The following is a 15,044-nucleotide window of genomic DNA, read 5'->3' on the forward strand; positions in this document are numbered from 1 at the left end:
GATATAAAGAGGCAGCAAAATACAGTATTATAAGTTGTTTTTAGTGAGACACAGTTCACACTTCTGTAATCCCAGCTACTTGGGAGGTTGAGACAATAGGATCTCAAGTTCAAGGCCAGCATGAGGAATTTAAAATTTCAAGAGCCTGTCTCAAAATAAATTTAAAAGAAAAATCTAGCAACAGCGAAAGGGCAATGAAGTACCAGTGAAAACAAGTAAAACAAGTGACCGTAGAAAAGAACACTATCATTTTGGAATTGTGTAGTGTGGAAAATTGTCAGGGAAAAGGTGATATTTTTCCATCACTTTATGGTTTAAAATTATGCAGTCTATCTACTCCAAAACACTTTGTTTACATTTTTAAATTGTTCTCATTCTGTAATGAGTGTGCCTCACACACACATTCATTCTCTCTCTCTCTCTCCCCCCATATATATGTATATATATGTGTGTGTATATATGTGTATGTGTGTGTGTGTGTATATATATATAAATATGTGTACACGCACACGCGTGCGCACACACACATTTCCATCAGATTTATCCTAGATTTTAGTACCTGAAAAAGTACAAATTATAAACCGTAGACCCTCTAGCAGAGTTTACTTTTTATTACAAGCTTAAAATTAACCAAATAAAGTACAGCTTCTTCCCCACCCCCGGCCTTTTTTTTGTTTTGTTTCTTTTTATAAGATGGTTATATGCTTCTGGATAAATGTACCAACACATTGTACATTCCTGAAGACTTTGACAGGTTGAAAATTCTCCTATTACAATGGCTTTGTGGGAACTGGGTTTGTAGATCAGTGTTAAAGCACTCACCTAGCACGTGTGAGGCCCTGGGTTTGATCCTCAGCACCACATAAAAACAAGTAAATAAAATAAAGGCATTGTGTCCAATTACACCTAAAAAATAAATATTAAAAAAAATGGCTTTGTGCCACGCATGGTGGCACTAACAATTAAGTCCACTTAACAGTGTACTTTTACAAAGCCCTAATTTCAGAATAGTCTGCCCCCTGAATGTTTTCTATGTTCTATTTAAAATTATCTTTTTTGACTGTACAACACATTTTATTCTTAAGTCCCAAGGCATAAGCAAAACAGGAATACCCTAACCCATTGCTGGGTTGTGACCACTTAAAAAATAAAATCTTCAATAATTAGAAAAGCAGAACCACTGTGACATTCCAGTGGTGTTATCTTTATTGGTGGGCTACAGACTATAAGCAAACAATTAATGGGTGACATTTTTCCTGGGTGATTTTGTCTTTTTTTTTTTTAAAGTACTTCAGAGACAGGAAAGAATATCCTAGGGTCACTTGAACAAAGCCATTCTTACAATTGATAATTATAGATTAACTCTATATTTAGGAGTCAAAATTTATCGAGTCTGTTTTATCATCTTCTCACCTGCCAGTCATTAATTCAGGCTAAGGACCAAGTTATTTTGAGAATATTGTCATTAAAGAAATTTCAGGTATGATCACTACATCATGCCATTTCTTTGTAGGACTTATAATTTCAGAGGGTATAGTTTTTAATTTAGCTTTACTAGAAAATGTACTAAATGTTAAATCAGGGAAGCACATAGAGAAAGTCATGGCCTGGTGATATGCTCACAGAAGCATTATATTCTGAAAATAAGATAATTAAAAAGAATTTTGAGATAAACTGCAACTGGCTTTTTTAAACAATGAAGAGTATCTGCCTCCTTTATTCATAAATAAACCTTATGAAAGGAAGATAAAAGGTGAATTTTAATTGAAAAGATGATGAACTTGTAAGAGTAATTGAATTCTAATTAGTCAAAGAATACTTAGAGTAAAAATGATTTTTGGAGAAGAGGATGCTGATAATAAGGAAAATGCAAGGTAAAACAAAAAGGCATCATTTTCACCTGCTAGAATTGGCAGAATGCCTAAATTTTGACAAGATCAAATGTTCATAAAAATTAGGGAAATTGATCACTGGGACATTCTGAATGGGACAAACCACACTGAGGGCATATCTGTAAGAACAGAAAAATGCTTGTTATATCTCCAGAAACACTAGTTTTTGTTCTAAGAGATGTGTTCAGGAAGAGATGTAATAATTTCATACTGTTAAAATAGTTTGTATTAGTAGAAGAACAGTAAATAAAATATTGGCACATATATATAGTAGAATAACAGTTAAAAGAAATGAACAGTTAAAAGCAATACAATATAAAGTTAATTGAAAAGTAGCTGCTGCACAAAACCACTTAAAATTTTTTAAACAGCATTTTTTAAATTTGGGGATTTTTTTTGAAAATGGTGCACACCTATGTATAAAAAAAAAAAATAAAAGTGTTGAAATAAGAATTAACACGTACCAGTTCAGCAGTGGTTGCCTCCAGGAATGACAAAAAAGGATCAGGATGGGGGCAGCTATGACGGAGATATAGCACTAATTGTTTCTTCCTTTTAATAACAAAAAAGATTTTATAGTTAAATTTTACTTTTATAACTTTTTTATAAGTATAGACTTTGAAAAATGATTAGCAGTAAATCATTAAATGATATGGTGAGATCTTGAATGATTTATATATTATACAGTTTTTAATTTCAAGGTAATTTTTTTTTTTAAGAGAGAATGAGAGAGAGAGAGAATTTTTTTTTTTTTAATATTTATTTTTTAGTTCTCGGCGGACACAACATCTTTGTTTGTATGTGGTGCTGAGGATCGAACCCGGGCCGCACACATGCCAGGCGAGTGCGCTACCACTTGAGCCACATCCCCAGCCCTCAAGGCAAATTTTATTACAAGGAAATATAAAAACATTACAAAAATTTCAGAGAATATAAACACAAAGCACCAGTAAACTACCATCAAGAGATATCTTTAATACATTGATGTATGTTATGTATCCTTTCATTAATTGTGTATTATAATACTCTACACTGTGGTTTTGTTATTGGTTTTTAAGTATGGAATAATACTGGGTTTGCCTTCTTCAATCTTATTTTGAACCTCTTTACTGGTTAGTAAATATTATGTTCTGATCATAGTGTTCTACATACTACTGACTCACTATTTCCTTTTTTTTTTTTAATACCAAGTATGTTCTCCAGTTTTAAACATACACACTGACATGGCCAGGCACAGTGGCACACGCCTTGTAATCCCAGCAGCTCCAGGGCTGAGGCCAGACTAGGCAACTTAGTGAAGTACCTGCAACTCAGTGAGACACTGTCTCTAAATACAAAATAGGGCTGGGGATGTGGCTCAGTGGCCAAGTGCCCCTGAGTTCAATCCCCAGTACCAAAAAAAAAAAAAAAGATACACTAACATTTATTTATGTATTTAACAATTATATACACCATATTCAGACTATGTACATACAGACTTTATATAATGTACTTTATATAGACTCCCTCATTTGCTCTTCAGCAACCCTGTGAAGTAGATGCATTTACTATCCCCATTTTACTGATGAAGAAACCAGAATATAGAAAGGTAACATAACTTGCCCCAGGTAGTTTGGCTCCAGAGAGCAGTCTCTTAACCTTTGTACCATGTTGTTTTTCCAACTTATTTAATTCTTCCAACAACCCAGTGGGTCCCTAATGTCAAGCTGATTCATCACTCTTCCTGTCTCCTAGAGACTGTCATTATCTCCTCTGTCCTTAGACCTCCAAAACCGTTTTCCAGGAATAGTCCCCTGGTGGACCTTGCTGACCATTTCTTTAAGAAAATTGGAAGCTGGGCTGGGGATGTGGCTCAAGCGGTAGCGCGCTCACCTGGCATGCGTGCAGCCCGGGTTCAATCCTTAGCACCACATGCAAACAAAGATGTTGTGTCTGCCAATAATTAAAAAAAGAAAATTGGAAGCACCTGCTATAACACCCACCCACCCACCCATCCACCTACCTGCCTTCATGCCAAGTTGTTTTTCACTAAGAATCAAAGCCAACCACTCCACTGTGGTCCAGATCCCATTCTCCTTTGCTACTCAGAAAGGTCTTTTTAGTCAATCCTCCTATCTCTTGTTCATCAACAGGTTTTCCTTTGTTCCTGAATTACCTCCCTAAAAAGCTTTCTTACAATGCACATTTGGCAGAATGCTTACAGTTGTTAATCTAGGTAGAAGATATATGAGGTGTTTATTGTATGCTTTCAACTTTCCTATATGTTTAAAATTTTCATAATAAATAAGTTGTGAGGGACTCTCTCTTAATACCACTGTCCTCTTCAGCTATCTCGTTCCTCTTCAATAAAGCCTCTTAAGAAAGAGTTGATACTCATTGTTTAGTTTCTCTTCTCTCTTTTTATCTTGGAACCCACTCCAGTCAGGCTTTGGCCCTCTCCACTCCACAAAACACTTATAATAATACAGTTACTGATGACCTCCATGTTACTAAATCTAATGGTTAAATTTTCAGTCCTTAGTTTATTTGATCTTTCAGAAACAGAATGTAGTTAATCACATCCTTCTACTTGAAACATGTTCTTAATTGATTGGTTAATCCTGTTCTTAATGTCTTGGTATTCAAAATCTGGATAGTATCTGTACCACCTGGCAACTTTTTAGAAATGCTAAATCTTAGTTACCACCCCAAATCCACTGAATTGAAATCTACATTTTAACACTATCCCCAAATGATTTACATGGATATTGAAGTCTTAAAGAACAATACATTAAAGTATATTCTCCTTGTTGTCCCACTACTATCTGTTCATCAGTTGGTTTCTCAACCCCCTGGAGATCTCATCTAGTTTAATGGTTTGAAGAACCATCTAAATAACATTTATTGAGACTGCATACCTGTAATTCCAGTGACTCAGGAAGCTGAGATAGGAGGATCTTGAGTTCAAAGCCAGACTCGGCAACTTAGTGAAGTACCTGCAACTCAGTGAGACACTGTCTCTAAATATAAAAAAGGGCTGAGGATGTGGCTGAGTGGTTAAGTACCCCTGAGTTAAATAACCCAGAACCAAAATAAATAAATTAATTAATTAATTAAAAATAAATAAAATAAATAACATTTATCTGTCAGTCTCCGGTCAGTTCATTTTGTCTGTACTCAAGATTCATACTTAATATCTGTTTAACGTATCTATTTGACTGTCTAATGGGCCACTCAAATTTAATACATATAAAACTAAACTGCTTGTCTTTTTCTTTGAGTCCATTCTTCCTATATTCTACTTCTCTCGGCAACTTGCAGTTGTTCTTTGAGCTGTTTACATAGATCAAATATTACAATGATCCATGAATTGTTCTTTTTTTCACAGCACACAGTCATCAACTCTCATTGGGATCTTCTGCTTTTATCTCCAAGACAGAGAACAGTTGTTGCTTAGCAAATAGTGGGCTTTCATTAAATGTGTTTAAAAAAAATAAGAAGAAAAACAACCCAGCAAGATAAACATTATCACCTCCATATTATAGATTAGGAATTCAAACCCCTAATCTGTAATTATAAATGTACCCAAGGTTATATGGCTATTAAGGGACATAGTTGGATTTCAAACTCAAATCTTTGTGCTCAAAACCAATGTTCTTTCTGCCATGCCTGTCTGGTCATGTCACTTAAGTACTCTGGGTTCTTAAATTCCCATCTTCATAATTTTGAATTATTGGCTTTTTGCATGCCTCACAAATAAAGAAGTGAGGGTTAGAAAATCAAATAACATAAAAATACTGAAAACTTTAAAATCCAAATTAATACAAAAAGGGTGGTGTTTTCTTACAGAAGTGCTTTAGTTTTTGCTTTTGTTTTAAAGTTATCAGTCCACTTCAAATTAATTTTTGTATGTGTTATGACATATCTGTCAAGGTTTATTTTTTTTCCTACATGAATATCCAGTTGTTGCAGCAATATTTGTTATAAAGAGTGTTCTTTCCTCCACTGAGATGCCTTGCTTTTGTAAATAAACAAATGTCATGCCTCTGATTTTATATTTGGACTTGGGAATGTTTGAAATAAACTTAAATAAAAGAAAGAATAGCATGGTTTTTGCTATTCCAGACAAAAATAGGATGTGCTGAAAAATAGAGATAGGCAGGCAGTGACTCTCTACAGAAAAACAGAGCGTTTGTCCTCATAATTCCATTTAGAAGATGAATGATATAGTATTTGAAGTCAAGAAAATTACCTTATAGTCATGATTTGAAGATTTCATATACAAACTATGCCTTGTTTTAATGACAGTGAGTAAAAAGTATGTGTACCACCATGAAAAAAAGAATAAAATCAAGAAGGTTTAAAGTTTTCTGTGGGTAAACAAGTAGCTTCTGATCTCCTAAGCAAGCACTTACTTCAAACAGGGGCAGTGAAAACCTCAGGTAGTCAAGTCACATACTACATAAATAAGGTTCCCCAACAGAAAAGACAATCCTATATCCAATATATTAGAAGCTTTGAAGATCAGCAGGCTACTCTCTCACTTTTCTGTAATTTCACAGCTTTATGTTTTTGTTTTTGTTTTGGGTGGGGGATGTTTTATTCTGTTTTCTTTTTTGTTGGTGTTTTGTTTCTTGTGTATGTGGTACTGGGGTTCGAAACCAGAGGTGCTTTACCACTGAGCAACATCACCAGACCTTTTTATTTACTTTGAAACAGGGTATCTCTAAGTTGCCCTGGCTGGCCTCAACTTGCTGTCCTTCTGTGGCTGGGATTACAAGTGTGCACCACCACATCCAGCTATTTGATGTTTTGTTTTCTTTTGTTTGTGATACTGGGGATTGGACACAGGGGTGCTTTCCACTGAGCTATATCCCCAGCTTTTTTTATTTTTTATTTTGAGCAGTGTTTCACTAAGTTGCTTAGTGTCTCAAAGATTGCTGAGGTTAACCTCAAACTTGTGAACATCCTGCCTCAGCTTCCCAAGTCTCTGGGATTCTAGGCATGTGCCACTGCACTCCATTCAATATAAATTTTATGATTATGTCATCGATTTCCAAACAAATATCTGCTGAGATTTTTTTTTTAATGTGTACTTCAGTAAGTATAAAAGAGCCAGACAGACCTTGACTACACCTGGGTTCACTCCCTATTACAAAAAATTTAAAAACCTCCAAACTTTTCATATGGCAATGCAGTAACTAGAAATTTATAGTCAAGACACTTGAAAAAAGAACAAAGTTGAAGGATTTGTATTGTGGGATATCAAAATTTAAAGTGAAACCACAGTATTTATGCCCGTGTGGTACTAGCTTAAGGACAGACAAAAATCAATGAAGCAAAATAGACAGTTTGGAAATAAATCCATAGATCCATAGTGATTTTATTTTCCTTTTCTTTACCAAGGTGCCAAGGCAATTCTTGGGGTTGATCTTCTCAAAAAATGTTGCTAGAACAACTAGATATCCATTTGAAAAACATAAACCAGTAACCCTTACCAGACACATGACAAACATTTACTTGAATCAAAGACCTGAGACTACAATGTAAAAATCTAAATCTTCTATAAGAAACAGAGAAGAAAATTATTGTAGTCTTAAGGAGTTCTTTGGGGTAGGGAATTAAACCTAGAGGCACTTTACTACTGAGCTACATCCCCAGCCTATTTTTATCAGCAGGGTCTCGCTAAGTTGTTTAGGCCCTCACTAAATTGCTGGGGCTGACAATCCTCCTGCCTCAGCCTCCCAAGTCACTAAGATTACAGGCATTCACCATGTAGCAAAGATTTAAGTCACAAAAAGCAAGAACTTATTAATTTAAAACTTATTAATTAAAAAACTAATAAATTGGGGCTGGGGTTATGGCTCAGCAGTAGAGTGCTTTCCTAGTATGTGCAAGGCCCTGGGTTTGATCCTCAGCACCACGTAAAAATAAATAAAATAAAGGTCTTGTGTCCAATTACAACTAAACAATAAATATTTTTAAAAAAACTAATAAATTGAATTTCATCAAATTTAAAATTGTCTTAAGACTCTATTCTTAAATTGAAAAAACAAGCCATGGACTTAGAGGGAATGTCTGTAAAACACATCATCTGATAAAAGACTGGAGAATATAAAGTATTCTTACAATAAAACATTATCACTCACTGAAAAAAATGGATGTAAGAATCTGGATGTGCCATGTGTCTATAATTCCAGTTACTAGAAAGTTTGAGGCCAGCCAACAGCTCAAGACTGTCTCAAAAAAAAAAAAAAAAAAAAAAAAAGATTTGAAATCTTTATTATGGAATGTATGTAAATGGAAAATAAGCACAAAGATTTAATTTTTTTAGTTGATCAGAATACCTTTTTTAATTATTATTATTGTTTTAATGTGGTACTGAGGATTGAACCCAGTGCGTCACGCATGCTAGGCAAGCACTCTACCACTGAGTTACAATCCCAGCCCCCCCAAAATTTTAACATAGTTAGACATTAGGAAAAGCAAATTAAAACGACAGTGCCATAGAACTACACCATTCAGAACGCCTGTAATCAGAACACTAGGTGTTGGCAAGGATGAAGAGCAACTTGGAGCTCAAATGAGGATTATAAGGATTTCAAATGAGACAACCATTTGGGGAAACAAATTGATAGTTTCTTTTAAACTTAACAAATGGGCAATTCTAATCTTACTTAACTAATCAAAAAGAAATAAAAAACATCAACAACAAAGATTTATACATGTATGTTTACAGTATTTTATTCATAATTACTAAAAAACAAAATGTCCAAATGGTACCTATCCAACAGTTAAATGGATAAGCTGTGGTATATTCATACCCCATAATACTTCAGGCAACCATCAGGTTGATCTCAAAATCATTATGCTAAGCAAAAGAAACCATATAATTCTTTTTATACAAAATTCATAAAGATGAAAATAATCTATAGTGACAAAAAGAATTAACAATGGACATCTGGGGGTATTATTAATTGCAAAAATAGATGAAGAAACTTTTTGGGGTGGTGGATATTCTTTATATTGATTATGACAGGTCATTACACAATGGTATAAATTTGTTGGAACTCGTTTAATTAGACATTTAAAATTGAATCACTGTCTTATATAATTATACCTCAATAAGTTTTATTTTTTTAAGTGAAAGAAGGTAAAAACAAAGTGAAGTAGAATTTAAGTTCTACTATAAACCACAGCTGAAAAATCTGGAAACTACCTATTGGAGATTTTAATTATTTTTAAAGTGATAAATGATTGCTGACTATGGAGAAGTAGCAGAATGTCATTCCCTTCCATCTTGCTCACTTTCTACATCATGATTTTCAGGGGAACCAAAAAACATCAAAGTAGAAGAAAGACTATATGACACTGTTACCAATGTCACATCAACCAGTTGAGACAGCTTCTAAATTTTCCAAGGGCAGCTAGGGTGTCAGAGGGAGTCAGCTTGCTGTCATGAAGTTTGATGAACCTCTGTGGGATTGTGTAGAATTTGGTGAAAAAAGGCCAAAATGCAAGTGTCTGCTTAGTCCAGGTCTGAAGTTTTAAAAATAGTAGAAAATAGCAGCCAATTAACATGAGCCTAGAAGCTTTCACAAATAAATGATGATGTACTGCAGTATTTGAATTTCAGCAAAGTAATTGAATAATATTGCTCCTGGTTTTTTTCTGGGGAGGAAAGTTGTTTGGTTTTGGTTGTTGGTTTGGTTTGGTTTGACTTTGTTTGGTTTTGTTGATTTTCCTTTGGTACTAAGTGTTGAACCCAGAAATGCTCCACCACTGAGCTAGCTACATCCCCTTCCCTTTTCATTTTTTATTTTGAAACAAAGTCTCACTAAGTTGCCAAGGCTGGCCTCAGACTTGTGATCCTCCTGCCTTAGCCCCCTCCATTCACTGGAATACATGCATGATCCACCACACCCAACTTTCATATTCTTCTTAAAGATAAAATCAAGAGATGTAACACAAGTGGCAGCACTTAACTAGATTCATAACTGGATAAACAATCATACCTGAAAGTAGCAAGCTGGAAGATTTCTGCCTTTATTCCTCTCTTGTGAATGTGATGAGTATATTTAGCAGTACCTAGATGAGGACATCATTAGCATGCCAATCTTTTAAAACCTATTTTAGTGAAAACTAAAATTTTAATGTGGGGTTTTAGGCCGTATCTACAAAATATAAAATTTCATCCAGGTGTAAAGAACAGAAGTATGCAAATGGAGGAGGAGGAAGCATTTTTTTAATTATTAATATTTTTTTAGTTATACATGGACACAATATCTCTGTTTTTGTTTATTTATTTTTATGTGGTGCTAAAACCCAGCGCCTCACATGTGTGAGGTAAGTGCTCTGCCAGTGAGTCACAACCCCAGCCCAAGGAGGAAGCATTTTATAGGAGCAGTTTAAAAAGATAATTCTAGTGTTGTAATTAAACCTGAGAGTCCATTGAGTGACAATGGCTCACTTAAATTTTTTATGCTCACCACAAGGGACAGATGAAGATGGGAATCTCACTCCAGTTTGTGTTAGATCAAATCTGAAATGCTTACTTAGTTTGAGGCATCATCTTGTGCTCTGAAAAGAATGTTGAAAAACTTAATTTTAGGTAAGAATTTAAAAGGAATATACGGAAAACAAATTTTACTAGATAATTTTGCAGATCTAAGAATAATGATTCTATTGGTAGACATTTTTTCTTCAAGATAAGAAATTTCCTAAAAGAATTCTGTCAAGAGAATGTGATATTTAATTGATACCATGTTTGTCTTTCCTAGTATTTTTGAAAACCCATAACATTCGTAAACCTGTAATGTTCTCCTTAATGTCTTAAAAAGTTCAGAGAGAGGGCTAGTGGAATTATCCTAAATAATGCATAGACTTCTGTAGCCAAAGTCAGTTTATTCTTGTTCCCTTTCCTACCTGTCCCCCAACTGACTATGTGGTTGTTTATTTATTTGTTTTTGGCATCTTCCATTATAATGGGTCATTGCCTAGGAAATTGTTTTAGTGTCAACCTATATAAAATTATTTATGATACAATTAATGTGAAACTTTTTATTTTATAGGGTTGGGGTATGATGTGCATCCCGTTTTTTCTAGTTGGGGAAATAGCTTCTTTTTCTTCCAGCCTTCCATTATACAGACCTGGACTTTATTGTCACTTTAGTTGCAGAAATATTATAAAAAGAGAATTATTACATGAGATAAAAATTAGGAAAGCAGGGGGTATAAGGTGATGGGGTATAAGGTGATGCTATTTCAAATTGCAGCCATTTGCAACTTTGGTCTTTAATACTTTATGCTGTCCAGCTTCTACTGGTAATAACCACTAGTTCAGCAATCACATTTATATTTTGTTAATTATCTGTTAAATTCCGGGACAGAAATTTTTTCTCCTCAGCTCCTCAGTTATATTTCTCTTTTATTCTAGTTCTATTGTTTTGCATTGAAAGGAACACCTTTATCAGGCTGGGGGTGTAGCAGAGTGGTAGAGTACCTGCCTAGCATGCACAAGGTTCTGGGTTCAATTCCTTCTACTGCCCCCCAAAATAAAAAGCATCTTTATCTGCACTCCTTTTAACTTCATCATGCCTCCATTTTCGTATGTATCTCCCATTGGTTTTGTTTGTTTCATCTCCCAGGAGAAGGAACCACTTTCAAAGACCAACACCTTTGCAGCACACTAGACCCTAGGGCTCTTTGACCTAGCTCCACCAACAACAACATCATCATTTACCCCCTTTCTTTCTCATGGAGTCAGGTTCTCCCCATCTTGAAAAACCTTTTGATTAGAACACATTTATTTCCATCTGTTTTTAGCTTTCCATGTTACTGCAGAACTTTTCAAGCAGATGGTACCAATAATTGACATCAGATTTTCTTTCAATGGAAAAGTGACAGTGTGGTGTAGCAGAACAACACTCACCCTACAAAACAAGATAAGTTTTATATTGTGGTGTATGCTGTAAATGATAGAAATAGTGTGAGATTAGAAGTAATTGGAGGAGAAAGAATTACTTTGAATAAATAGTAATTTAAAATGAAAATTTTGTTCAAAAACTTAGTTTTAAAATCCTGATGACTGGGAGAATGAGGAAGTTTTAAATAAAGACCAGAAAACATGAAGAATCTCAATTATTTGGAAGTCTTCTATTTTTAGGTGTCCATTACATGATTTTGATCACATTATTTGGATTTTAATTTTTTATTTTAAAGCAGAATTTAATTCTTAATGGTCATTGTTAGATTTCAGAAGTCTCATCTGTTTTTTCCAGAATTAAATTTGAGTGGAGTTTATGTATATATCCTATTTATAGTTGATTCAACAGATATATTGAATATTTAACATACATGCCAGGTCTTATATTAGGCAGTGTAGATAAATGGAAATAAATTAATCAAGGCACTTTCCCTCAATGAACACAACTAAAGCCATTTGTGGCGGTACCATAGATGATTTAAACTTTAAGTTAGTTTTAAAATAGATCCACTGTGGTCATTATAGAGGAAGTCTGCTCCTCACTAGTTTCAGTAAGGTCCATTCACTGGAATACAGGCATGAACCACCACATCCAATTTTCATATAGTTTCAGTAAGGTCCTTTAAGAATATATCATACCACCTTTAAAAATAGTTGTAATTTACCCAACTTTTACATTATGGTGGAGTTTACATTCTAAATAGAAAGCAAACATAGGCACATTAAAAAAATAAATAAATCCAACTATTAAAATAATTACTAAATAAATTGAACAATGAAAGATCACTTTCAGTTGGGTTAATCATAGGAAAGCTTCACTTTGGAGTTAGAATTTGTGTTCCATCTTAAAGGACAAGTTTAAATATGTGATAAATAAAATGAAAGCTGATTTGGAGAGATGGGTACAGTGGGAAGCATTGAATGTCAAAGTGTATTTATATGAAATTAATAAATAGGCTTCACAGGGTTGAAAGGTTTGTATTTTTTAACTAGTAAAAGATAAAGTGAAGTCTTTAAATATAAACAATATTTGGGCTGTAAATAATAGTGATATGTTTCTAAAATCCTAAATTCATTTATAGTCAACTAATTTATGTATAAAGAAGTTATCACAATGTACAGATTTTAATTGTATCGTGATTCTAAATAAATATTTATACCCCTAAGTATGTTCTGTAGATTCTGAGGCCAGAGTCCTTTAGCCTTACTCAGGTTTAAATGATGTTTTGTTTTTCAGTTACTTACACGCCAAGTCAATCATCCACAGAGACCTCAAGAGTAATAGTATCCTTCCTGAAATTTGTCCGCGAAGTTTGAAAACATCCTGACTTTTTCTTCTGCATTTTGTCTTCACATTATGTAAAAACAGTTTTCATGCTAAATTCAGTAAACTGTAAAGAATATTAATAAATCGGCTTGCATGAGAGTGTAGTAGAGAAGGATATAATAGCCTGCTTTTGGTTTCTGAATGATTGAGCACTATAAGAAAATCTATCTAAAGTCTTCATAATAGTAGGACTTTTTTTATTGCTTGCTCACATTCTGTCCACACTATAAAACAGATAAGTTTATAGCTATGTACTAGTTTCTTTCACCCCTCTGCCCTTGTTCAGGAATAGTTGAGATCTAATGGAAGGCTCTAAATTACATAGCAGTGAGATGAGAAAAAAAATTCTTTTTCCGTAAGCCCAGACTCAGACCCTGCCTGCTGGCATCTTTATTCCAGTAAAGAGCCTTTATAGATTCCCCAGAAATGCTAAAGTATATCTGGGCCTACATGATCAAAATCAAATGGGAAAGTTTCTAGAGCTCCCGAAGGCTTAAGAAAGCATCTCACCTCATCCTTGTACATTTTAAACTCCAAAAATTTTAAAAATAGTTTACTTAGGTTAAATACAACTAATTATTGTTTAAAACCTTTTTAATCAACTTTAGGAAATATGAAGTACTGTACTTTATTAAAGACTATCATATTACAGAATTATAGAAACTAGATCTCTTACCTAAAATTTTCATAATGTTTGCTCTAATAGGAGAATTGAGATCTATTGTTTTCCTTTACTTACTACACCTCAGATATATTTCTTCATGAAGACCTCACGGTAAAAATAGGTGATTTTGGTCTAGCCACAGTGAAATCTCGATGGAGTGGGTCCCATCAGTTTGAACAGTTGTCTGGATCCATTTTGTGGATGGTAAGAATTGAGGCTGTTTCTCCATGGATTACATTTTTGGAACCTGAGATGCTGCTGAGTAACTAGAAAGTCATTGCAGGTTTCAACTATCGTATTTTCATAGTTCCCAGTATTTGGAAAAATCAATGTTTTATGTAAATAATTTTAACTTTTTTATCTTTAAAAAGAATGTACAAAATCAGTTTCACTATATTTTAAACAAAAATATATATTTATAAACAATGTTTAAAGTTTATTCAGAATTGTCCGTTTAAAAATATTTTGTGTTCAAAATGTCCTATGTGCACTGTTTAAAAAAAAAAAAAATAGGTTGTAATTTAAGGCAGGTGTGTTCTACAGCCATTATTGTGGTTTTGCTAAGAAAACTCTTCCTTTTAACAAAGAGTCTATTTTACAATCTTACTTGAGCCTAAACTGGAAAGTTACTTCCTTCAGACTGGAAAGAACAGTATGATTATGGGGCAGCTGGGAGAGGAAAGGCAAGAGAAAAAAATTGGGCAATTTTTAAGTATTAGCATTTATGCTTCCTTGCATAACTTATTTTCTCTTTCTTTATTCTTATTTTTGCTTTGTTGAAAAGAAGAAAGAGAAGTTCTAAAAGAAGGGAACAAAACTTCTGTGCAGTTACTGCAGCAGACAGTTAATCTCAGCAACTCAGGAGACTGAGACAGGAGGATTGAAAGTTCAAGGCCAGCCTCAGCAATTTAACAAGGCTCTAAGCAACTTAGGGAAACTATCTCAAGATTGAAAAAATTATAAAGGGCTGTGAATGTAGCCCAGAGTGGGTTCAATCCCCAGTGCCCCCCAAAATGTATAGGAATCATGCTATATGAATCAGCAGTTCTCAAAAGGATCCCTAAGACCTTTCATTGGGAGGAACCACAATAATCCCTTTGTAAGACCAGATTTTGTTCTTATCCTCCGATCAAAACAACACATAGCAACATATTAAGGGCAAGGGGTGTCGTTTGATTATAGAGTGCCACCCAGTAT

The 15,044-nt window shown here is 34.1% G+C and overlaps 1 protein-coding gene across 6 annotated transcripts in view; it reads left to right on the top strand.

Moving 5' to 3' along the window:
• Braf (B-Raf proto-oncogene, serine/threonine kinase) overlaps nt 1-15,044 on the top strand; it is a 184,900-nt gene that overhangs the window by 147,632 nt on the left and 22,224 nt on the right. For all 6 annotated transcript variants that reach the window (XM_076832505.2, XM_076832524.2, XM_076832515.2 and 3 more), the window contains 2 exons: nt 13,094-13,140; nt 13,933-14,051. In XM_076832505.2, coding sequence (XP_076688620.1) covers nt 13,094-13,140; nt 13,933-14,051 — 166 coding nt within the window. The remainder of the gene's footprint in view (nt 1-13,093; nt 13,141-13,932; nt 14,052-15,044) is intronic.

Source organism: Callospermophilus lateralis, chromosome 1, assembly GCF_048772815.1.
Source record: "Callospermophilus lateralis isolate mCalLat2 chromosome 1, mCalLat2.hap1, whole genome shotgun sequence".
Taxonomy (NCBI): Eukaryota; Metazoa; Chordata; class Mammalia; order Rodentia; family Sciuridae; genus Callospermophilus; species Callospermophilus lateralis.